The 24,862-nt window shown below is 43.2% G+C and overlaps 1 protein-coding gene across 3 annotated transcripts; it reads left to right on the top strand.

Annotated features, from left to right (window-relative positions):
* The first annotated feature begins 1,332 nt into the window (after positions 1-1,332).
* On the top strand, positions 1,333-22,989 carry NEK3 (NIMA related kinase 3). Of its 3 annotated transcripts, none has more exons than XM_015429061.1 (14): positions 1,333-1,391; positions 3,790-3,979; positions 6,427-6,514; positions 6,690-6,787; positions 8,585-8,668; positions 10,018-10,085; positions 10,289-10,375; positions 11,397-11,451; positions 12,933-13,133; positions 14,244-14,331; positions 15,868-16,008; positions 17,338-17,475; positions 20,697-20,817; positions 22,251-22,989. In XM_015429061.1, the coding sequence occupies exons 2-14, from the start codon at positions 3,863-3,865 to the stop codon at positions 22,315-22,317; spliced, it is 1,353 nt and encodes a 450-aa protein (XP_015284547.1). In that variant the 5' UTR covers positions 1,333-1,391; positions 3,790-3,862; the 3' UTR covers positions 22,318-22,989. The 3 variants fall into 3 exon arrangements, with proteins under 3 accessions (XP_015284547.1, XP_015284549.1, XP_015284548.1); XM_015429063.1 differs by having other exon boundaries at positions 17,341-17,475; XM_015429062.1 differs by having other exon boundaries at positions 1,358-1,391; positions 3,787-3,979.
* Positions 22,990-24,862: the final 1,873 nt, after the last annotated feature.

Genomic DNA, 24,862 nt, shown 5'->3' on the forward strand with positions numbered 1-24,862 from the left:
CATGTTACCAGGATCAGACTCTCGGCCATTGGTTAGAGTTGCCAACCTCCTAGTGGAGCCTGATCTGAAATTACAAGTGATCTCCAGACTGCAGCAGTCACTTTCAGTTGAGGAAATGTCAGCTTCAAAGGGTGAAATCCATGGCCTCATGCTCCGGAATCCCCAGGAATTTCCTACACCAGCGTTGGCAGATCTGCCACTGGTAAAGATCTGAGTTGCATCTTACATTTATTTATCAGTACAGCATGATAAAAAGCAGAGACATCACCCTGCCAACAAAAGTCTGCATGGTCAAAGCAATGGTATTCCCAGTAGTCATGTATGGCTGTGAGAGTTGGACTATAAGGAAGACTGAGCGCGGAAGAATAGATTCTTTTGAACTATGGTGCTGGAGGAAGACTCTGGAGAGTCCCTTGGACTGCAAGGAGATCAAATCAGTCAATCCTAAAAGAAATCAACCCTGATTGTTCCCTGGAAGGCCAGATAATGAAACTGAAGCTCAAATACTTTGGCCACCAAATGAGAAGGGACCACTCCCTGGAGAAGACCCTGATGCTGGGAAAGATTGAAGGTCAAAGAAGACGGGGACGACAAAGGATGAGATGGTTAGACAGTGTCATAGATGCAACGAACATGAAATTGAGCAAACTTCAGAGAACGGCGGAAGACAGGGCTTGGCGGGACCTGGTCCATGGGGTTGCGAAGAGTCGGACTCGACTGTGCGACTGAACAACATCATTTTATCCTACCCTTGTATGAAGAGCTCAGGTGTCTGAACCAAAGTTACCCAGGGCTCCTCATGGAAGTGGAAATTTAAACGCAGGTCTTCCCGATCCTACTCTACTACACTGGTTTTTGCGGACTAGATCTCACTTCTGCAGACGTTTTAAGTAAGGTTTTTCTTTTTAAAAGGTTTTTGTTTTCCACGCCCCTACTTACACTGCCTAGAAATGGTCTACTACACTGTGTCCGAAGAAGAGGAGTCGAGTCCACAAACACGTGATAAAAATGGTGTTAAAAGACTAAACCGCTTCTGTTTACTTTTGCTGCACCCGCCCAACCTCTCCGGAATCATGGGGCATTAATGTGGGCGCAGCACAAGGAAGCCTGACCGCCTGAAACTTGAATAGCTAGAAAAGAGGGACTTCGGCGTCGGGTGTACAGTACGAAGCAGAGCTACCAGGGCAGCGGTTCTCTAGTTCTTCAAGGGGAGGGGAAAGGCTAGGGCCCACCCACTCCCGGCCCCTCTAGTCCCAGAGACGCCCTGTGGGTGGGTGGGTGGGTGGGAGGGAGGGAGCGCTCGCTCGCTCGTCCCTCGTTTGTCCTTTGTCGCTGCCAATCGGGGCGGAGCTGGGGAAGCCGTCGAGAGGCCCAATGCTTCCAGAGCTGGGGTAGGTGAAGGCAAAATCGTAGCGGAGAAGATATGGGGAGAGACGCGCTGCAGCCCAGCGACTTGCCTGCCCTCGTCCACTCTCGAGGCACAAAGAGAAGCAGAGCCGTTTCCACAAGTGGCACCTAAATGGGGGCTGGGTGGTGGTGGTTCGCCCTCCCGCCTCCATAAAGTGTACGCCTTCTATTCTGCAGGCTGTGTTCTTGTTAGGTTTCCCCCCCGCCCCCCCGCACGCTCCCAGTATGCTTTGGAAAAATTGGTAATATTGCGCCCTACAAATCGGGTGGAGCCGGGGAATAGCGCTCCATTTTTTAAGTGGTTGTGAAAAATGAGTCCCTTATGGAGCAGAAATTCATGCCTTGTAATAATTGAACAGATATCTTGTGAACATTGCCCATTTCAGGCTGGCTCAGAGCTGCTGCGTACGTGCTACATGTTGTTGTGCAGTGCATCCTGCATGCAACGCTGAGCTTATGTGCCTCTGCAGGCGCATGCAGCTTGCCCATGCTACTTTAATAAAACCAGGTGTCGTATAATCTAATGTAGACATGCTTTGAGAGCTGTTTTACCAGCTGACAGGTGTAGTTTTTAGAAGCCTGGAATCCAGTGAGTGACACCAGGGAGGTGGGCCAGTGAAAACTGGCACCAGGTTGATAGGCAGTGTGCCAATTTCATCTTAAAGAACATTAAAGCTATTCTCTGGGATATGAATCCATGGATAAAGTTACGGTTTTTAACAGGTGCCTCTGCTACCTGTTCATGTAGGTCAGGTCCCATGAAAGAGCAAATTGTGTGTGCGTGCTGGGCCTGTCTTCACAAGAAAACAGAGAGGTGCTCCCAGTGAAGAACTTAAGGAGATTTTAATAGTTAGGAACAGCAGGTTGGAGCCTTGATCTTGAGTAAACCACACACTTATGCATACTGCAGCAAGTGTGTTTTGCTGACCTATGAGTAAATCTGCAAAGACACATCTGAAGGCACTTGGTTTTCAGAAGTCCGTCACCTCTGAAGAGAAAGGTTCCATTTAGCCATTGTGGGTAATACTAAAGAGAACTGTAAGTGGGCTGCTTACTCATGAGCAGGTCAAATCTGGGAACACTCTAAGGATGGGAAGATGTTGAAGAACGAAGGCCAGAACTCTTACCACACAGATGACTTACTCATGGATAAACAGCTTAGTTTGGGCTGAGGAGGCTGCAGTGAACGTACCTGCTTGCAGCTCTTCAGAAATTATTAGCTGGCTGAAAACAACTGTTTTGAGTATCCAAAGTCTCTCCATCCACAGATCACCTCATGAGTGAAATGCCCTGGGCGTCTTACTGATAACTAAATTGGTTTGTAGATCTGGTCTCTACTCATATACTACTGGGAACGATGCTTCTCTTTGAGGAGGACCTAGTTTTCCTGCAATCAGTCCATGAGGAATCTTTGGCAACTTTCACTGGCTTCTCTCTTGGGAAAGTTCTTGGTGCACATGTGTCCGTTTCACCATACCAGCTGCTGCCAGCGATCTTGATCTTGGATCTAGTTCACAGGAATGGATGTAGTCAATAGTAGATATTACTCATGGGCTATTAATTCAGGAGAGCCTAAAATACTTGGGCATAAATAGATATATGGAGTGACTGCAATAGGATAGAGCTAGGAAGATCTGGCCATTTGAATATGAGTTTCTGCTTGGGAAATACCTAGAGGTATCTAGATGCACAAGTGAGTGTGCCTTCATATATATGTGAAGACGTTTAGTCTGATGAATTCATGTGAGCACATTTGTACCTTGATAACTTATGTGGTTGAAAGTGTACAAATGTGAAGTACAGGTTGCTTGGGCATGTGTAGAGTTCCTTCTAGTCTGAAGCCCTGCCCTGTGCCACAGGTCCATCTCCTATCTCGGGCAACGATCCTGAACCTATAAAAATCTTATTAGCCACCATCACTTTGGATAGTATAGTATTCCCAAGGCATCTGTTTAATCCTCTTGCAAAAAGAGACAAGACCTCGAGGTTGGCAACTCTTTTGGAGCAGGAGGCCACAATTTCTGTAGTCAACTTTTAATTAGCATACAGTTTGCACACCATTCAAAGGAGGAAGTATTTGGAGCCCCTGTGATGGGAATGGGAGCTTGCAAAAGAAATTTCTCATTCACACTTTCCACAACAGACAGTCATGGTGGAACACACAAGCCCAGCAAGTAGTCACAGTTGTGTCCCTCACAGATAAACCCCAGTTTGTCAGTAAATATTTTAGTCATTGTACATGGCGTCCTATACATAAAGACTTTAGCATAAAAGTTGGAGACAATTAGGGTGTCAACACAGAGTGGATGTGGGGATTAGTTAGTCCCATATGATACCATCTAATGTTGTGTGTGTGTGTGTCATTTTGCTACTTTCAAGCAGGAAATCTCGGAGGGAAAAATCAGCCCACTGTGCTTGGAAAGTTGCTTGAAAAGATTCAGGCAACTTGATAACCATGGATGAGTACACGGTCCAGTCAGTGCTTGGAGAAGGATCATTTGGGAGAGTTCTTTTGGTCCACCATAAGAACACAAGCCAGAAATATGCAGTGAAGGAAATAAGACTTCCCAAGGTAATTATTTATTAACCTAATGCCGTGCAAACCTATGAGATGATATGAAATTTCTCCTCAGCCAGTGCTGAGAGTGAGACTTGTACAGCAAACCATCACAAGGGAAATCTAATTGGGTGTTTCCTCCGAGCCAACTAATGTGCTGTCCCTTCGTTATCAAAATTCTTTACATCCCAGAGGAAGCAGGGCAGGGGAGAACTAACAGTCTAGTGACAAAACTGTATTTAACATATGACAAAAGCTGCAGTCCTATGTACACTTACTTGCAAGTAAGTCCCATTGCAATAGCTGATACTTGCTTCTGAGTAAACATGGATAGGATTGACCTTCCAAGTCTCAGTGAAAGCAGTGAGACTTGACTTGATCTATGACATTTCCTTTAATATTCCAATTGAACTTCCTGAATGAGTTACCAAAATGGACAATTTAGTTTTAGTGAAATTAATAGTTAATAATTCAGTGCCACATTGCTCTTTAAATTTTAACAGGGCATAATTCAAGCCAATCCTTGTCTGGGATAAAAGAACAACACTGTCAGCATGCATTAAAATTGGAACCTTTCTACTACCTGAGAATGAGGGAGCATGAGTGTCGATTGAATGAAGGCATGTAATTAAAGAATTAACATAGATATTAAATAAAAAAGGAGCCAAAAGGCAGCCTTGTCTGACTCCTTTTTGCACTGGAATTCTTTTCGAAAGTTTTCCATCTTGTGAGAATCTTATCTGAATGTTGTTATTTTTGTGCAATTTAATTAGTAGAAGCAATAGCCTTCGATCGATACCCATGTCAGCCAATTTAGCCCAAAGCCTCACCCCCCTATTATTTTACTGGCTTTTGCTGTAATAAATTACTGCTGCAGTGAGACTTAAATGAGTTGCAACTTGCAACTACTTTATGCCATTGGATTCAGTAGGACTTAGACCTGGTCTAGGCATGCACTCGAATGAGGTGGTAATGAAGTGGCAGAGTGCTGTTGGCAGAATGGATTGCACTACCTCATACTGTGGGTGAGGGATTGCATGGTTCAAAGTACGCCAATAAATCTTTGTAAGTGGCAAACTAGGACGATCTGGCCCTTTGAATCTGAGTTTCTGCTTGGAAAATACCTAGAGGTATCTGGATGCACAAGAGCATCCAGCATGCAAAGAGCTAGCCTGGAACCTCTCTCCCTGGTGTGCTAACTTTTAGTTGTGCAGAGTGTTTACATGGGCAACCAGTAATGAGGTGAGTTTTCCCACCTGTAGTCTAAAATCATAGAATCATAGAGTAGGAAGGGGCCATACAGACCATCTAGTCCAATCTCTTGCCCGATGCAGGACCAGCATGGGACAACCAATTCTACCACATTGAAATTCTACCACCCCATTCTACTTTATTCTACTTCATGTTCAGGCCAGGACTTATTTTATTTGTGTGCTTGTTTATTGGATTTATAGCCCTCCCTCCCTCCCTTGTTAATAGCAGTTAATAACAATATTCATAAAACAAAACCTATAAAATTAAGCTATTAAAACAATTGTCACCACATTACTAATAGCTATTACTACATTACTAATTACTAATAGTTTATAATTTTAGCTGGATTGGGGACATAATCTATCTAATCATCTGTATCTATTTGTCATATATTGTTTATTGACTTCATTTATACCCCGCCTTTCTCCCCAGTGGGGAGGGGACCCAAAATGTGTCTTACATTGTTCTCTTCTCCCTTTTATCCGTACAGCCAGCCACCTTGCGAGGTTTGTTCAGCTGAGAGTGTGTGATTGGCCCAAGGTCATTCAGCAGGCTTCCATGGCAGAGTGGGGGGATTTGAAGCTGGGATTTCCCAGATCCTACTTTGACACACTAGCCACTACACCACAGTGGCACTCATAAGCAGTGTTCCCTCTAAGCTGAGTTAGTGTGAGCTAGCTCACAGTTTTTTAGCCTCTGGCTCACACATTTTTGTCTCAGCTCAGGAAGGGTGGCTCCAGAGCAAACTTATTTATGCAGTAGCCAAATTGCTGTCTCACAACTTTCATGCCAGTAGCTCACAAAGTAGAACTTTTGCTCACAAGACTCCAATGCTTAGAGGGAGTGCGTCATGACAAGCCACCTTAGAAACATACATTGAGAGAAGGGATATCATTTAAAAAAAAAATAAATGTATAAGAAAGATTTTTCTCCAAAGATCAGCAAAGATAGTTCCATTTTGGAAGGCCATTGAGTAGCTGAGAATGAAGCGTGTTTGTGTTTCGGTTTTTCAACTTGTTTGCTCTCTTGACTAGCATATACTTTTAAATTGTGTTATCAACTTTTTATTTTTTTAATTGTTTCTATTATTACTAATTGGTTCAATGCTTCATGCTGTCTAATAAGTATATTCTAATATTCTGTAGTATATTTAAAGGTTTATTAATGCAGAAGTGATACTGTTTTTCTGACTAGCAATGTGTTTTCAGTCAAATACACAGAAATCTTGGAATGAATCTGTTCTGTTGGCTAAAATGAAACACCCAAATATTGTCACTTACAAGGAATCGTTTGAAGGTAAACATTCACATTTTAAAAATGTTTATTTACACTATTGCACTTGTAGAAATTGGACTTCTTTTGTATCTCTGTCCTAGTCTGGTACACTATTGATGCTGTAGGAATAAAATAATTGTAATACATTTTGTACACCAATACCACTAGTAATGTATCTTGAATTCCCTGAAATTAGTTGATGGACACTTGTATATAGTGATGGAATACTGTGACGATGGAGATCTCCTGCAAAAGATTAAGCGTCAGAAGGGAAAACTGTTTCCAGAAGATATGGTAAGAACAGAGTACTAGCTCTAACTGAGAATCTTTAAGGTCAAAACGGGTCAAAACCACTCCTCTCCTCTGGATCTTTAAGGATCCAACCTCGTGGTAATATGTGCCTGCTCACATAGTTCAGTGGACAGTTTCATACAAAGCAGAGCAGTGTTCTCAACACTGCTGGAGTGGGGTGGGTTCAAGTTGTTGTTGTTCCCCACATTGAAACTGGAAGCACATTTTACTCTTGCATGCAAAGTGACAGAGTTGCATATTTTCTTGGTCAGTTCCCAGGACAGTAAAGGCAGGCATTCTACTTACAGTTGCAAGATGCTCCACTTAATATTTGTTTGTTTGTTTGTTTTATTTAGAACATTTTATGTTGCCTTTCCACCTAACTTGTGGTCCCTGAGGCAGCAAACAATGGAAAAACCATTAAAACAATCTTTTAAAAGCATGTAACATAATTTTAAAAATTTAAATACACATACACATGACCAAGTAACATAATTTTAAAAATTTAAATACACATACACATGATCAAGAAGGAGGGTTAGTGAGGATGGAAAATGAAACAGAAAAGACTTCACCAGCTGGTGTGTCACAGTTCAGGTGGGGTGTCACCTGACGCTGCCACCACTCTGGATTTAGGATCCCTTGAGAAGGCCCAGAGCACCCTCCCAAGACCTTCAGATCTCCCTTTTGGCTGAATAATAGGCGTGAGGACCAGGCAGAGTGAACAATGAAAATAGTTTATTTTATAGGAGGTCAAACAAACAAGGTGCAGAATAATAACAGTAAGTGGGTGAAAAGAAAAGAAATCAAATGCCCTAACGCGTCTAAATATATACTGTCCCTAGCTCACTATCTCAAGTGGGCCTCAGTCTGCTCACCCTTCCTTTCAGGATGAAGGTCTCTTCCCTGCAGCAGCCTTCCTTCTGGCTCTGCCCTCTTGGAAGAAGAACAGCTTTTCCTCTTGTACCAGTTATTTTATTCCTCAGCCCTCTTCTTCCCTATTGATCAAAATTGGCACCAAAACTTCCCAAGGCCTTCTGAGGTTTGTTGGCCCAGCCTCCCCTACTGCTAGCCAGGTTCCCTGGGTCTAGTAGGCCTCTGGTGGCACAGCCCAGATCATGACATGGTGGAAGACAGTGAACAAGGGAGACAGTCTTCCTGAGGAGGAAATTCCATAATTTTGGTGCCACAACCAAGAAAGCCCTTTCTTGAGTTGCCACCCACCTAGCTTCAGAAGGTGAAGCTGCCCAAAGAAGAGCCCCCTGAAGACTGCCTTCTGGCATCTTAGCCTGCCCTTTGTCCAGTCAGTAAAAGTTAAGGGATGGGACTGTGCTTTTTAAATAATGGTGGTGCTTCTGGAACCCATCTGCACTGATAGCATGAGCTGCATTGTGGCATGCATGCTTGGGCCTTGGGATTATCCACTGACCAGACAGGGTGGGTTAAATCAGTGCTGCATGGGCATTCTACGTACTGGTTTAAGTTTTCAAGAGGTTGGTCATCACTGATCTATACCATACTTGCATGCATGGTATGAGAATAGAATATGTATTTTTTCAAAATACAAGTCCTGACAGTTGTAGAACATTCAGGGAACCACAAACAAATCTGTTAATCGTTTTTCAGTATTGAAAGATAATAAGCAATCATACAGGTGTTCTGACTTCACAATTGGTTACCTGGTACTGATTGAAATGTGTAGTCATTGTTAGGGTATTTGTTCTCTTTTTTTCCTTTATGGTTTCCCCTCTTTTTATCAATGTAGCATAAATCTATTCACCTTGTCTTTTTCTTCCCCAGATACTGAATTGGTTTGCCCAGATATGCCTGGGAGTGAAGTATATTCATGATAGGCGTGTATTGCACAGAGACATCAAATCCAAGGTGACTAAAATCGCCTGATCGTTGTAACTGCTATCCTTTCCCTCCTACTTAGAGAAAGAAATACATCATAAGTATTATCCTTCAAAACTTGCCTAATGCTGCTGATCTCAGGAGAGCCCACAATTCAATGGGTGTCTTGTGTTTGAGATTTTGTGGGCTGGGTTAAATGATACCAGCTCGGGGTTCATGCTATTGCTGAATATTGATTAGTGCCTTAGTACCAATATGCATTCTCATGCATGCATACATTTTTTCATATCTCAATTTTCTTCCCAATGAGGACCTGGAGCGCTTTAGAATATTGTTCTCCCTGCGTTCATTTTCTCACAACCACCACCATGTGAGGTAATTTAGGCTGGGAGAATGTGACTGGCCCAACATCACATGGACACATGAAGCTGTCTCGTACTGAGTCAGGCCTATCAGTCCATCAAAGTCAGTGTCATCTTATTCAGACTGGCAGCTGCTCTCTAGGGTCTCAGGTGTTGGCAGACTTTCAGTATGCAACGGAAGTGGACCACTGATAAATAAGTAGTTTAAGAACAAACTGTTATAGAAGAGAGAGAGCCTTAACTGTCTAACCTAACTGCTGTGAGAGGAACAACAAGCAACAGGAAGCTCTGCAGGAGCAGGAAGTCTCCAGAAGAGCCAATCAGGAGACAGCAAGGGCACAGTTTGAAAAAGTGGGAAGTCCCTGGTTTAGCTATGCTAACTACAAGTCCTTCAACTGTCCCCCTGTAGGATGATCTTCAGATCTTCTTCATAAGGCTGCACTATAGACCTTGCATATTCCAACATCAGGCACATAAACGTCACATGACCTGCTCCCTGATTGTTTTAACTGAAGACCCTGGAGGTTGAACCTGGGACCGTCTGCATGACAAGCAGATGCTCTACCACTGAGCTGCAGTCATCCAGCAAACTTCCATGGCAGAAGTAGGGATTTGAACTCAGGTCTCCCAGGATCCTAGTCTGACATTCTATTGGCTACACCATTCCAGCTAGGACAGTGTTGCTGAGTGACACCATGACTGGTGGATAACAGCAAAGTTGCCCAAGTCTCTGAGGGAGTAGCTGTCATTGTAGCTATTTTATCTCAGGGGTTTTTCTGGTGCTTTTGACTTTGCATCTTAAGGAGCATTAGATCCCAACTAATCTTACGCCAGCGTAATCTCCAAAGTACTGACAGCCAGTTTATCTAGCCTATGGGACAGTGTTGCCTACCAGTAAAACAAAATTTAATTAAGTGGTGATTTACTCAATGAGGACATTAACATGGGGAGTGATAGGGTTTGATACTGCTCTGTGCGTTCATATGTACAATCTCGCCTTCCTATTTTGTAATACAGAATGTACTTCTCACACAAAATGGAAAGGTAAAACTGGGAGATTTTGGATCTGCGCTTCTTCTTACCAGGTATGTAAATTTGGATTGGAGGCTCTGTGCTGAAGAAGTGTGCGTGCGCACGAAAGCCTATGCCCTGAGTGAAACTTTGTTGGTCTTAAAAGGTGCCACCGGACTCAGAATTTGTTCTGATACTTTATAAAACTACTTGCCAGCTGATATAGAAATGTTAGCTATCGTTTGCTCACATTCTTCCTGCTTGTTTTTTGGAACAGCCCAAAGGCATATGCTTGTTCCTATGTGGGAACCCCTTATTACGTGCCTCCAGAAATATGGGAGAACACCCCTTACAACAATAAAAGGTAAGGAGTTCATCAGAGTAAGAGAAAGTTCTCCTTAGTATAGTGCAGCATTCGCAAGTCAGCCTGTGAATATATTCTGGGTAGAATGACTCAATATACTGGCTTTATTTTGAAACCAAGATTGATTTCTGCAGAATCTGGAACTTGTGACAGAGAGTAGCTTGGGACCAGATGGAAAAACCTAAGCAAATTAAAGCCTATATGAACATGTGACCAGGGGAAGTCCATCCCAAACAAGTACTGGAGGTTTATGTGGGCAGTTGGTCCAATCCAGTAAAACCAAAATGAACAAGGAAAACTGCATTCCATGTTCTGGATCAGCTGGAAGGTGTGACTTCCTTGCCTTCCCCCTCTTCCTGCAGTGCAAAAAGGCCCCCCCCCCGGGGGGAAGTCAGGGGCCCAGTGGAATTGGAGATCTGCTGTGGGAAGGAGGAATAAATGGAAATTGCACCCCTCTTGCAAGCATGGAAGTTCTCTGCTGAGGCAACAGTGGAAAGCTGATGGGCCAAGGGCTTTGCTGGAAGTCTAATAATGCATGTGTAATCATATGCCTTGCCCATAAGGCAAGCCTGCTTTGTGCAGTTGACTAGTGAGATTTTAACAGATGGGATAAAGAGAGTGGTAAGGATTGTGTCTACCTTCCCCCCAGTTTCCAATATAGTGCTGTATATTGCACTCTGCACAGGTTACAATGTTTAATGCTAGCCTCCATAGCTGAGTTGAGGCAGCTCGATTTGGGACAGAATTTCCCCACATTACAGTAAATAAGTAACTTGTAAAATATCTAGGATGCCGGCTGTCCACCCTAAATTGTTATATGAAGGGCGTGCAACTTACCCAGCTGTTTTAGTTTTCTGGTACTATGCTATACTTTCAAATATCTGTATGTAAACCTTTACTTTGTGGCTTGTTTTTATTGCCACCCATTTATCTCTGTGCACTCACAAAGTATTTCAGTGGTGGTAAATGTGATATTAAACTACAGCCTTAAATAATGGGCCTTTCAAACCTGTCTTTCCAGTGATATATGGTCTCTGGGATGCATTTTATATGAGCTGTGCACACTTAAGCATCCGGTAAGTGGTCTGTTGTATTTATATTACTTTCAGGAACTGATTCAGGATGAGATTTTATGTTACATTTCATACTGGGAGACCTATATTAGTCTCCTGATGCTCACATCAAAATGTAAAAAAACTACAGCCTTTTCCATTAATTACTCTGCATACATTAGCATAAAGCTTTACAGAAATAGTACTGTGGACATGGATCTTACTTAGTCTTTGCAAATAAATTAATGGCCTATGTATTTATTCATATATTTATATCCTACATTTCTCCCTAATGGGAACCCAAAAGCAACGTACAATGTTGTCTTCCTCTCCTCCATTTTATCCTTACAGGAACAACTTCGTAAGGTAAATGAGGCTAAGAGAGTGTGACTGATCCAAGGTCACCCAGTGGCTGTGCATGGCACAGTGGGGATTTGAACTCAGGTCTGTCAGATCCTAGACTAAACCATGCTGGCTGATGTCACTATTAGTGCAACTGATTTTGGCAAGCTCACCCAGCTTTTCGCCCAAGTAGGGACCCAAAGCATTTTACAAAGTTACCCCAGTGTAATATAAACTGGCAAGTATAGTTTAAACGAAAACACACAGAAAATCTTCTCAAGATAGAGACACTGTGTTCTCCAGCTGGTCAAAGCAGATGATGATGATGAGATCTCAGGAGACTCTGTCTTGTGTAGGCTGCCAGTAGGCCTGGAGAAAAGTGTCCTGTCCCTTTAACAGAGGCCCAGTGTGTGGAAATGTGCAGCTGAAGTTTTTTGTGGCATGGAACGTCACCTGGTAACTCTCCACTGAGTCACACCCTTCTGTTGAGTGCAGTGGACTCAGAAGGGTTTAAATCAGTTGAGTACTGCACTGTTGTCAACAGGGTAAGGATTATATATAATATGCATGCAAGTAAAGACTTTCAGGATACAGGAGCTGATGTATTCATTTGGACAGAGGGGACATTTTCTCCATACTGGGCCTGTGATAACGTTAGTAAAGTGTGCCATCGAGTCGCAACCAACTCGTGGCCACCCCATTAACCTCATGGGGTTTTCAAGGCAAGAGATGGGCAGAGGTGCTTTGCTATTGTCTTATTCTGCACAGCAGCCCAGGTCTCCCATCCAAGTACTAACTTTGCTTAGCTTCCGAGTTCTGATGAGACCAGGCTAGTCTGAACCCCGTAGGCGCGTGCCTCTTCATTTCCTCCCTATGGCAATTGCCGTTGTACGGCAGGCAGCTAGCTGAGGGGGAGAGAGTTCAATTTCCAGCCACTGTTAGCATTTTAAAGAAAGCAAAAAACAGTATTGCAAGTTGCAGTAGACAAAGTAAGATATTCTCGAAGACTTCTAGACTATTTCAGTAATGTAGCATGTCATTAACAGTCATTTATACCAAAGCTATAGTAATCTCTTTTTATACAATCTTAGATTTTTGAAGCACTTTTATAAATACTCTTCTTATTAAGCTATTTGCTTCTTTCCAATGTTTGTTCAATGTAGTTTCAGGCCAATAGCTGGAAACATCTCATTCATAAGATATGTAATGGATACTACAGCCCGCTTCCATCCCACTATACCTACGAACTTCACTATTTGATAAAACAAATGTTCAAGAAGAATCCCAGGAACCGCCCATCTGCTAGTACAATCCTTAACAAAAACTGCTTGGCAAAGCTCATCAGAAATCTTGATTCAGCAGAGGTAATGGTATGCTTTTGTCTCTGGAAAACCGAACATACTCCCCCCCGCCCCCCAAATGGACGGACTATATTTTGCCATGGTATATAAACCTAAGTATGGTGGTTTCAGGGGTATTATTATTATTAGTAGTAGTATTATGAATTGTCACAGTCAGATATTTGACTGGTAGATGGGGTTCTGCAATTCAAGACCTAGACAAGTTCTTGGAAATTGCAGAGGTATCTTCATAGGATTCTTGCTGTTCCAAGCAACACTGTCATCTGGAGCTGAGCTGGTGTTAGTTGCTCAACGTCCAGAATGTCCAGGTATTTATTGAGACTTCTAGGCACTGCTCCAAGGGCTCTAGTGACAACTGGCCCAGTGGTAACCTTCTTCTTCAAGCACTTCAGTGTATAGAGGAAGACTTTGACCTCACTGTTGCATAATGGAACTTTTATTGGTAGAGGAAGGAGCAGTGATTTCTATCAAATTCTCCCTCCCATTTTTGCCGCACACTGTTCTTAACACTCTTTTGACGCCCCCCAACGGTGACATTTTGGGAAGATAAGTGAACTGTGGTACTGTATATGTTACAGAGAATGTCCAAAATGCAAAAAACTACAGAATGTTAACAGTGTCCAGAATGAAGGATGTAGAAGAGAAAATGTATGGACAGTCAAAAACCATGAGGAAACTTTGATACTGTCCAGCATTGGTCCAGTGAATAACCTTCATTATGGAGCTACAGTAATGAATATTAGCAATGACTATTGAGAGATCCCTCATGGCTTTAAATGTAACTACATTCCTTTACAAATAGTCTTTGCATTTCTTTTTACATGTGCCTTGGCAAGTTTAGTAAATAAATTTGTGTTTACTAGTCATAACATAGCAGAACAAACGTAATGATTGTTGGATTTTAGACTTATTTGATTTATATCCCGCCCTCCCTGCCAAAGCAGGCTCAGGGCAGCTTACAAAAGATAAACATAAGAACAATTATGACATAAATAAAACCATCTAAAAGCAGTCCAAAACATAAAGTGCTAGCTGGTTGTAAACTAATACATTACGGATGGCGGCAACAGTTAAGTTAATATGGTCTTAATATAGTTCTTAAATCTTTTCAAGGAAGGAAAGCATGCAAGATTGAAAACTGGCTGTTCAGAACCGGAGCTCATTTCCAAGGGATTCAGTGAAATGGGATTGGGAAAAACAGGTATAGATATAGTAAGTTAATGTATGTGGAATTCTAAAGGCCTGGACTCATTCTTTAACTTGTGGTCAGATTACACCGGTGTCCCCCAACCTTTTTGAGCCTGTGGGCTGGGCACATTTGGAATCCCGACACAAGATGGTGGCATAACCACAAAATGGCTGACACAGGAGGCGCAGCCAACCACAAAATGTGTCACGGGCTGGGGTGCCAGTCCAAGGGAGTCCAGAACAGGCCAAGGTCAGGAGCCAAGAAGACTGCAAAGTCCAAAGCCAAGCCGGGGCCAGGAGCCAGAAACACAGAGCCAAGTCCAAAATCACTAACTAGAAGTGTAGTCCAAAGCCAAGCCGGGGTCAGGAGCCAGGAACACAGAGCCAAGTCCAAAGCCAGGGGGTCCGAAGGTCTAGGTGCAAGAGCCAAGCCGAAGTGGATGCAAGCAGCACGAAGCTGACTCATTGCTTCCATGAAGAGTACTGCCCAGAGTGTGGAGTTAAATGCTGCTACCAATTAGCCAGCTGCACGATCGCCCAGGCTCCTATTAGAACTCTGGGCTAGCTGAGCGTCTCCCCTGTAGCCTGGCCTCTCTTCGCCTGGTTGCTAAGTTTTGCCGCAGTTGCTCCCTTAAACGAGTCACACGTGAGGGTGACTCAGGAGGACTTTCAGTTTGCAGTTCTTCCTTCTTATCTGGGCCAGATGTGAAGACTGCTGTTACAGGCACTTGCCAGCTATCCTCCTCTGCTGCTTCAGAGGGGCCAGCTGTGGTTTCTGCAGGCTGTCAGCTCATCCTCATCCACGCTCATGACAGGGAGCAAGGTTACGCATAGCTCTGGTAGTAACTCTAAAACAATTCAGGCATAAACTCTGTGTAACAGGATGCCTTTTAATCTGCACAGCCAATCAGATGACCTGTGGGCAAAGGCCCCATTTGGCCCACCCACTTACTAAAAATACCTTGGTGTGTACAAGGAAAGGTGGTGGTGGGCGTGATGCTGGGAACCCCTGGATTACACATTAATATCAGAACTGATTGAAGAAAAATTGCATAAACCATTTCATTAGGAATTAAGGAGATTACAAAAGTAAGCTTACCTGCTACCCCAAAACTATTTCTTTTAGAAAAATGGCTACAAATTGTAGCTGGAAGTAAAAACAAAGAATTACTAACAATTATAATTCCAATTGCACGATTGCTTACAGCTTCCAAATGGGTAGATAAAACCCCCCTACAATTACACAATGGTATAATCATATATGGGAACACTTTATAATGCAAAAATTGTCATTTAATTTATCAGACTCATCACAGAAAACTATAACAAAAAAATTATTGCTGTTTGGTACCCTGTTAGAAGGTTTTTTTTGTTAGAGAAGGAGATTATTCCAAGTAACCCACAATATCAAAAGATGATTTACTTTTGAATTCCTTTTAAGTATATTACTGATTTTAAAATGTTGGTATATGATTGTATTGTTATATATCTTATGTTATATGTTGTAAAATAAAAAAATGGTAATTAAAAAAAAACACCATTTCATTAGGGAAGTGTGAAATCCCCTCAGAGGCTGCTTTACCAAGACCCCACAGACGACAGTGGGGAAAGGGAAGAGCCAGTACCCTGGTCAACGCCCTGGACAAGGCACCTCTACTTTCTTCCAGTGTTACAACCAAAGAGGATGAAAGTAAGATAAGATTTTGTATCTTTATGGGGTTATATATCATTTGAAATTGTTGTGGCTTTCACTCCAAATTAGAGTATATAAAATGCAAAAATATACCCAGTAATTTAGTGACTTAGTTGGAGAGTCCATTGTAAGATCCATCAAGATGCCAGGTTAAAAAAAAATGGTAAGGCTGTAAGTTAGGCAGACATTGACAGTACAGATTCACCAGCAGGCATGTTGCTTCAGTGAACACAACCATGGTCATTATTCTTAACTCAGTTCTTTTTGAACTACAAGATGAGTGATTTCTGCTCTCAGTGGGCACACATGGTATGCAGTTCCCTGAGAAATACTTGGGGGGGGGGATTTAAACCCTGGAAACTAGGGGGATCTTCAATTCTTCTTCTGTATAGGGGATCAGATAATAAAAATATGATTTTTTTAAAAGTATGCTTTGAAAAATCCAGGGTGAAGTCAGCTGATTAGAAAGGTAAAGGTAAAGGTTCCCTTGCTCGAAAGCCAGTCGAATCCGACTCTAGGGTTGCGGTGCTCATCTCCGTTTCAAAGCCGAAGAGCCAGCGCTGTCCGAAGACGTTTTCGTGGTCATGTGGCCGGCGTGACTAAACACCAAGGTGCACGGAACGCTGTTACCTTCCCACTGAAGTGGTACCTATTTATCTACTTGCAATTTCTTGCTTTCGAACTGCTAGGTTGGCAGGAGTTGGAACTAGAGATGGGAGCTCACTCCATCCTGCTGCACCCGGGTCTCGAACTGCTGAACTACTGACCTTCCACAGGCTGCAGTTCAGCGACTTAACCACTTGAGCCACCGCAGCTCCAGAAGTATATACTGCCATCTAAAAGGAGCCTCCATAAGACCATTAAATCCACAGTCTAATTGCTCCTGACTAGGGGTCTGGCAGGGAGCTTCCGGATGGGTTTGGTCTTTCTGGGTTTTCAGAAGGGTTATGAAGAGGCTTGGGGAAACCCTGACCAATCCCAGGTAAAGAGTAGAGTAGCAGGGTGCCCATTTGTAATAATTTCACAATATTAAACCATTAGAAATGGAAACAGGGACAAACTAGGGGAACAAGCATTTCAGACTTCTAGCACATTCCATTTCCTACCTCTGTGTGCTGTGGTACCTTAGAAATTAAGTGGATTATTTTGACATAACTTAATGAGCAACAGTCAGATTTACATGAAGTGGAATTAAAAAGTAATAGATATCCTCCATATACATAACACATTGGAATACAGAATACCATGACTATTTTCTTTTAACTAGTTTTGCCTTTACAGTGAATTCATGTGGGTAAATCTTTTAATGTTTATTGTTCTTTTAAGTAGGTGGTCAGGTGAGAAAATATGGTGAAAATGTCACACGTAAGCAGTGGACCAAGGAACCTCCTGAAACTGTATTGCATATTCTCCACAACGCTGATGTCAGTTTAGCTTTTAAAACATATACCATCTACAAAGCAGGTAAATCATGTTGCATCGGTGGTCTGCAACTCAAGATATATGATAGGCAGGGCATATAAAAGCCCTGAACTAGAGACCCATGTGCATGCTGCTGTGTGTGGGAAACTGAACACTTGCCAAACAGCCGATTGGTTCCGTCAGGCCTCCTCTTCCTCCTTTAAAACCAGATCCAGCAAATAAATTTGCATGCAGCTGAAGTTGGTTATTTTATAAAGTTTTGGCAGAGCCAATTCAGTTTCAGTTTGATAAGTGTTGCGTAATGATGTCATATTTATATGTTGAGGCCTGTAAGGACACAGTTTTGTCTCTCATAGCTGTTCAGAGCTCAGGTGGACAGTTATAGTGGGGTCGGGTGGGGGAATCCACCAGAAGACCAAAATCACATTCTTCATAAAGTATCAAGAGTGTTGTTCCCATGTGGGTCCTATATAAACAGTTTGCTTACTATAAGTTTAGAATCTGTTAGAGCAGAGGGAAAGGGAAAAGCAGTCATTTTTTTCATGGGAAACAGTTGAATGCTGACAGAGATACTATCTTGGGATGGGATAGTATTGCTGATCGTGGAGAGGGAGGGTTGGCGCAGCCATTTCCTCTGCGGTCACCCCTGCAGATGACCAGGTGATTCCACGGAGGCAGGGGGAGAGGCCGGCAAGCTCACTCCTGTTCTTCTTCCCCGCACATTCACTGAATGTGTGGGGCTGTTGTGTGCACCAGTCCGGCTAATGTCTTCCAGAGTAGAAGCCTCGTAGCTAGTAACATTGTGTCCGGCAATCTCATCCCAGTTCTTTTCCACTTTTGTCTGCCAGTGTCCCAATGATAATCAGGCATTTCCCCTACATTTTTACCTTTTCTCTTACGCTGTGATATTTTAGTTATTTTTTTTACTAAATACTGAGTTTGCATACTTACGTGTACTCATACCCCCAATTAAATTTGGAAATTCTTCTTCTTTTAAAGAAGGTGAAACCTTTCAATGCTGTATGGTCACATTTCTTTGGTCTCACTAGCTCAACAAAGACACCAGGTTTCCTGATCTCCAAACCACGGTTTTAAGTAAACTTGCAGTCCATGGTTGGACATTAGCCAGCTGTACTTTCTTCCAATTTTGGACATAGGCAGTCATAGAGAGATGGGAAATCTATGTGTGGAAGGGAAGAGAGCATCGCACACTGGCAATCTCCGGGGCATTATTGGAGTTCAGGAAACATGATGTCTAATTTAAGGCATGGTAACTTCAGATTCAAACAGGTTTTACACTTTTTTTTCAAACCACAAAAACCTTGCAGCACCTGTTTGCTAAAGACTAAAGTTGGATGAGTGTATATACTATGCAAATAGATACTTTCCCACAGGGGTCATTTCATAGAAAAAGAGCTAGGGGAACTCATTAGCATAACTCATTAGCATATGCCACACCCCCTGACATAACTGGAAGTGTGTCATAAGGCCACACCCCCTGACATCACCGGAAGTGTGTCATAAGGCCACACACACCACCCCCAATGGTCCTGGCCGCCGCTGCCGGCCTTGCAACTCCACTGCCGAGGGGTCCGGCGGTGGACCTGCAAGGCCGGCGGGAGTGCAAGGAAGCCCCACCAAGGCCCTCCCTGGTCCCAGGCAGGCAGGGGTGGGGAGAGGCAGGGAGGAAGCAACTTACCCTCCCTCTTCTCCTGCCTCCTCCTAACTTAATGAGGGCTGGAAGCGGGGCAGCCGGAAGCGGGGGGCGGGGCGTCATCATGTGCCCCGCCCCCGTACCTCACCCAGGGGAACTGCGATCCCCGCGATTCCCCCCCGAAATGACCTCTGCTTTCCCACCACCACCTGCTCACTAACATATGTTTTTATCTTAATTATTAAATGTGTCCTTAACACAGATTAGAGATACGCTGAACACAGTAGGAGGTACAGAAGGAAGAGGAACTCTTGTCATGTAGTAGCCCATTATTAGGTTCTGCTTAAAGGGAACTAAGAGGGGGGGAAATCAGCTAGGTTCCAATGGTGCAAATTCACCATGAACAAAAAAAAAATTAATTTAAGGAAAGGGGACAGCAGGAGAGGTTTCCTGACTAAACAGAGGCATTTATCTCTTAATGAGATATATAAGATTTAGCATTTTAAAAACCCAGGAAGTAGTGAGTGAACAGTGATAGATCGAAGTATGTTTTTCTTATACCAAACATTGTACCTTAAGCATAGCTTAAGCACTGTTTGCTCTCAAATGAATTTACCCAACTGTTACAGTCATCCGTGAAGATGATGCTCTTGGTTCCCCCACCACCACCATCTAAAGCTAGAACTGTGGCAACCAGTGTTCCCTCTAAGCTGAGTTAGTGTGAGCTAGCTAACAGTTTTTTAGCCTCCGGCTCGCACATTTTTGTCTTAGCTCGGGAAGGATGGCTCCAGAGCAAACTAATTTATGCAGTAGGCAAATTGTTTGCTCACAATTTTAATGCCAGCATCTCACAAAGTGGAATCTTTGCTCACAAGACTCCACAGCTTAGAGGGAACATTGGTGGCAACCCGCGAAAGGGCCTTCTTGGTCATGGCACCTAAATTCTGGAATTCCCTCCTCCCTCCCCTTAAACACTGTCTCCTGCCAGACAGTGAAGACGTTCTCGTTGATTTTTTTTTCTTCCTGTTCGTACCCCTATGTTTGTTTTGGTTTTAGTAGTTTCATATGCCTTGTTTAATGTTACTTTTAAGTTTTTTATTGTTTGCCACCATGGGACCCTAAGTTGGGTGGAAAGGCAGCGTAAAAACCAGGGGTCGTTTCGTAGAAAAAGAGCTAGGGGAACTCATTAGCATAACTCATTAACATATGCCACACCCCCTGACATCAGGGGCCCGGCGGTGGACCTGCAAGGCCGGCGGGAGTGCGAGGAAGCCCCGCCAAGGCTCTCCCTGCCCCCAACTTACCCTCCCTCTTCTCCTGCCTCCTCCTGGCTGAATGAGGGCCGGAAGGGGGGGGGGAAGCAGGGGGGGCTTCGTCGTGTGCCCCGCCCCCCCACACCTCACCCAGGAGAACTGCGATCCCCCGCGATCCCCCCCGAATCGACCTCTGGTAAAAACACCGAATTGTTTACAGTGCAACCCTATGCAGAGTTACTCCAGTCTTAGCACACTTGAAATCATTGAGTTTTAGGCCAGAAGTCCGCAGGACTGCGCTCCTAAGTATTTGGGGATGGGGCAACTGACTGCTTTTATTTTGGTAATTTTAAAAGCCTCAGATGATCTGTTGAGAGGACCACTTGCTGAAGAAACCAAAGGATCTGATGAAACAGATGGTGAAATTATGATGGAGGATCCTGAGAGACTTGAATCAAGATCCGACGAGGAAGACACGTATGTTTCAGTCATTTTGAAAACGTTGTTCTAGGATTTTCTTTAGGTTTCAGTGATTGCTCCTAATCTCTATTTCTTTATAGAGAATCACCTACTATTAGTTTAATATTGTTTATTTCATGCTTATTTTGGCATTAAAATGCCAGTGTTTCGCCATTGGTGTTGGGGCTTCAAATGCCCTCTTTGAATGCCTTCCCTGTCCCCCCTTCTCTTGGGTACTACTTAGAGTACTCAGTTTCCAGGTGGTGACTGGAGAGCTTCCAGAATTACAACTAGTCTCCAAATTACAGAGCTCAGCTCTCTTGGAAGAATGTCTGCTTTGGAAGGTGGACTCTATGGCATTGCACCCCACTGAGCTTCCTCCCATCCCCAAACCTCACCTTCCCCAGACTCCACCCCCCAAATCTCCAGGTATTTTCCAACCCCAGAGATGGCAACCCTGGCACTATCTGAGAAGTCACTCAAACTTGGAGAATCTTTCCCCTCACCCTCCCCAGACTCCGCCCCCAACCTCACCCTCCCCAGCCTCCACCCCCAAATTTAATCTGTCTAATAAGTCACTCAAACTTGGAGAATCTTTAGGAGAACGCAAATTGTTGTTAGGTGGAAAAGATCTTTCTAGTAGCTTTCACATATGTAAAAGACTGTCCTCAGGAGAAGAAGAAACTCCCTTTCACAAGTGCTTGTTAGGGTGACTGTGACGGATTCCAAAAAGGGAACACCTAGAGAAGGGCGATGTGCAGACATAGGGCGATGTGGAGAGATGGAATGTTTGGGAGGTTGATGGGCAGAAAACAGACAGGGAGGCAGTTGGAGGACGGAGAGTGAGTGAGGAGGTTGTGAGCGGTTGGAGGCTAACAGCCATTGGGAACTGACACATTTTGGGAAGAATCCCAGGGAGCGGTTTAATTGTTGGAACATAGGGAACGTGTATCTGATTAAGGTTGTGCTGGAGGAAAATGTGAGATGTCACAGTAAAGCCGTTTTATTCTTATAAACAATGGAGTCCGGTCACTAATTTCCACCAGTTTTAAGAGCCTTGGAGTGAACCAAGAGAGTTTCATCACGAAGAACGAAACCAGTGGGTAAGTGGTCCCCGCTACTACCCGAAGCTAGCAGTGTCCCGCATGAGAGTGGTGTCCAAAAGGTGGTGGCCTGTAAGAGCCCGTGACAGTGACCTAACGCAAAGTGGGAAAACGTGTACACATTGAATTGAAGTAGATTTAGACTGAAATAAGAAAAATTATTTAGATTGTTTAAAGAAAATTGAACAGTAAATCAAATTAAACCATTTTTAAGAAAATGATTTATCCTATGTCTAATTCCTGGAAGTTCATTTGGGGAAATTAGAGGTCCTTCTATCTGTTTGGTTCTCTTTGTGTTTTTTTTTTAAAATTTGTAATAAAGTCTGACTTCACATAATCTTTTTGCAGGGACTTTGAAGCAGAAGATGATCCAGACTGGGTTTTTGAACTGAAAGGGATGATGAATATGGAATGATGGACAACAGAAAAGATGAATAGTGGAACTGAAGAAATTAGAACTTGAATAGTGGAACTGAAGAAATTAGAACTTGAATAGTGGAACTGAAGAAATTAGAACTATCAGTTAACTGTGATCCAAATCAAGATTTTAATACCCTGATGCTGACAAAACAGTTTGAAAGCCGGTTTATTATGCAAGCATTCTTTTGCATTTCTTTGGTCTTTAGGGAGGGGAATGTTAAAAATGATAATTTTCTTCTTGAATAAAGCTACTGAAAGTATGCACTTTTGATCTCAAGGTATTTGTAAGTTAATAAAAATATAGAAACAGATAGCAGTAACCTGGATGCAGAATTCAGGTGCTGTTAAGCATTGTAATAATTTAAATTCCTATTTATAAATTGCTGTAGTTTTTGCATTGGAAGTTGACGTGGCCACATTCTTTTTTCCATTCACACAAAATTCATTGTGGTATGATTAATTAATAGCATGTAAACTATAAGGTTACTACCAAATCCATCATAATGTGTATGTATTAATGTGTGTAAAAGTGGTAGGTCTACATTACTCTGGCTCATTTTAACCCAGCTTTTCCTTGTGGTTCAACCTGGCTGACAATAATAGTTCAAAAACTATTAAAATTAAAATTAAATTAAGTTAAAATTAAAACCAAAATAAAATAGCAAACTCCAACTCTCTCCCCGCCTTCCCCTTTCTTAAAAGAAGCCTGCCACTTAAACCTATTTTTGTATGGAACATTGTTCACAAAGCCTTCACACAGAATATGCTGAAGGGTCTCTGAGCTTCTGTATCATACATAAAGTAAATGTATTTAATTATTACATAGTTAAGAGCTAGAGCAGTGGAAAACAAATATTTTAATTGACTAAATGGGAGCTTTACTGAAGTGGCACTCAATCAAGGATCATTTCCAGCGGGTGTTAAGGGGTGTTAACCTGTTGAGTACAAATAAATGGGAGTTTTGCTGCATCTTAAAGACTAACAAGTTGCTTCCGCCTAAATACACACACATACACACAAAAGTGTTAGAATAAAAACTTGTCAGTGTTTAAGGGGCCACAGGGGTCTTTTCAATAAAGAGACCTAGCTTCAGTTGTGACTTATAAGGGGTTGTGTGTTCTTAAAGCATTTTTATTGGCCTGATCTACAGAAATTAGGCAGATGGAAGTGTGCCTGCCACTTTGATCTTCCTTAGGTAAAACTTCACCTCTTTCCTTCTGCCAGGTTACAGTCTTGAGGCACTATAAATATGGGCAAAATGTTGTTCCTGCACATGTTTTCATGGACTAGAGCCTGGTCCTTCATGTGAGTGGAGCCTCTGTGCAGTAAAATCTATGTAGGAGGTGTGGAACAATGAGATCAAGGGGCCATGAAATGTGGGACCAAATTGTGTAATTATGTAAAATTCACATTGCAAAGTAGAATTTTTGCTCACAAGACTCCATAGCTTTAGAGGGAGCGTTGGCTGTGTCCTGGTTCAGGTCCAAGGCCTGGTTCTTGTGACAGCTGCTCCGAAGTGAGGTTCCTCCATGACAATCACACAAGCAGACATATGGCCAGGCTGCACTGCAACACCCTCCCCCCTCCCGAAACTGTGGACCCCGCAAGGGACACATCCCCATGCTCTGGAGACTGTCCCCTGCAAGAAGACATACAGCACTGCCCGGTCCTAACACTGGTTCTGGTGCTACAGGTTTTTTTTGGGGGTGCATCCAAGAAGCCTGTATTTCCAAGTAGCTTGGAATAAGGAACCACTCCCAGTGAGATTCCAGCTGGACATAGGCAGACTTTAGGGTGAAGGTCATTCCCTTGCTGAATGAAGGTTAACAGTCCTCAGAGAAGCTTCAATTACAGATAACATACTGAGATTGCTGAATTTGAATTCATTCCCAAGTTCACAAGGATGGATCCATCAAATCTTGATGGATTCTTATCTCACCATAGATGCTAATATTCCACCCCCATATTTCAATCAAGCTCTCCAGAGCATGGTAATGTGTCATTTGGGGTGGTCCAAAGATTGTTTTGGGGTGCAGCCTGGCCCCATTTTCTGTCTGTGTGATTGTCCTGGGGACACCGCACTTTGGAGCAGCCAGCACAAGAACCACGCTTTGGACCTGAACCAGGACACACAGCATATTTCCCTTCGAAGGGGCAAGTCTGCTGAACATGGGGGTGTATGAAGTGTGGGGCCCCAAACCTTATTTTGGGTGCAGAGGGCACTTCCTTATTCAAATCACCTTTGAAATACAGACTTCTGGGAGACACTCCAAATAGAAGCTTGTGGTGCCAGAACCAGTGTTTGGACCAGGGATCACTGTATGCCATCTTGCAGGGAACAGTCTCCAGAGCACGGTGAAGTGTCACTTGGGGTGGTCCAAAGATTGTTTTGGGGCGCAGCCTGTCTCCAGTGTCTGCCTGTGTGTGTGCCCTGGGGCCCCTGCACTTTGGAGCAGCTGGCTCAAGAACCGCACTTTGAACCAGGACACAGCATATGTCCCCTTGAAGGGGAGAGTCTGCTGATCCTGATGCTATATGAG

The sequence above is a fragment of the Gekko japonicus genome, unplaced genomic scaffold (assembly GCF_001447785.1).
Source record: "Gekko japonicus isolate JY-2015 unplaced genomic scaffold, Gekko_japonicus_V1.1 scaffold1705, whole genome shotgun sequence".
NCBI lineage: Eukaryota > Metazoa > Chordata > Lepidosauria > Squamata > Gekkonidae > Gekko > Gekko japonicus.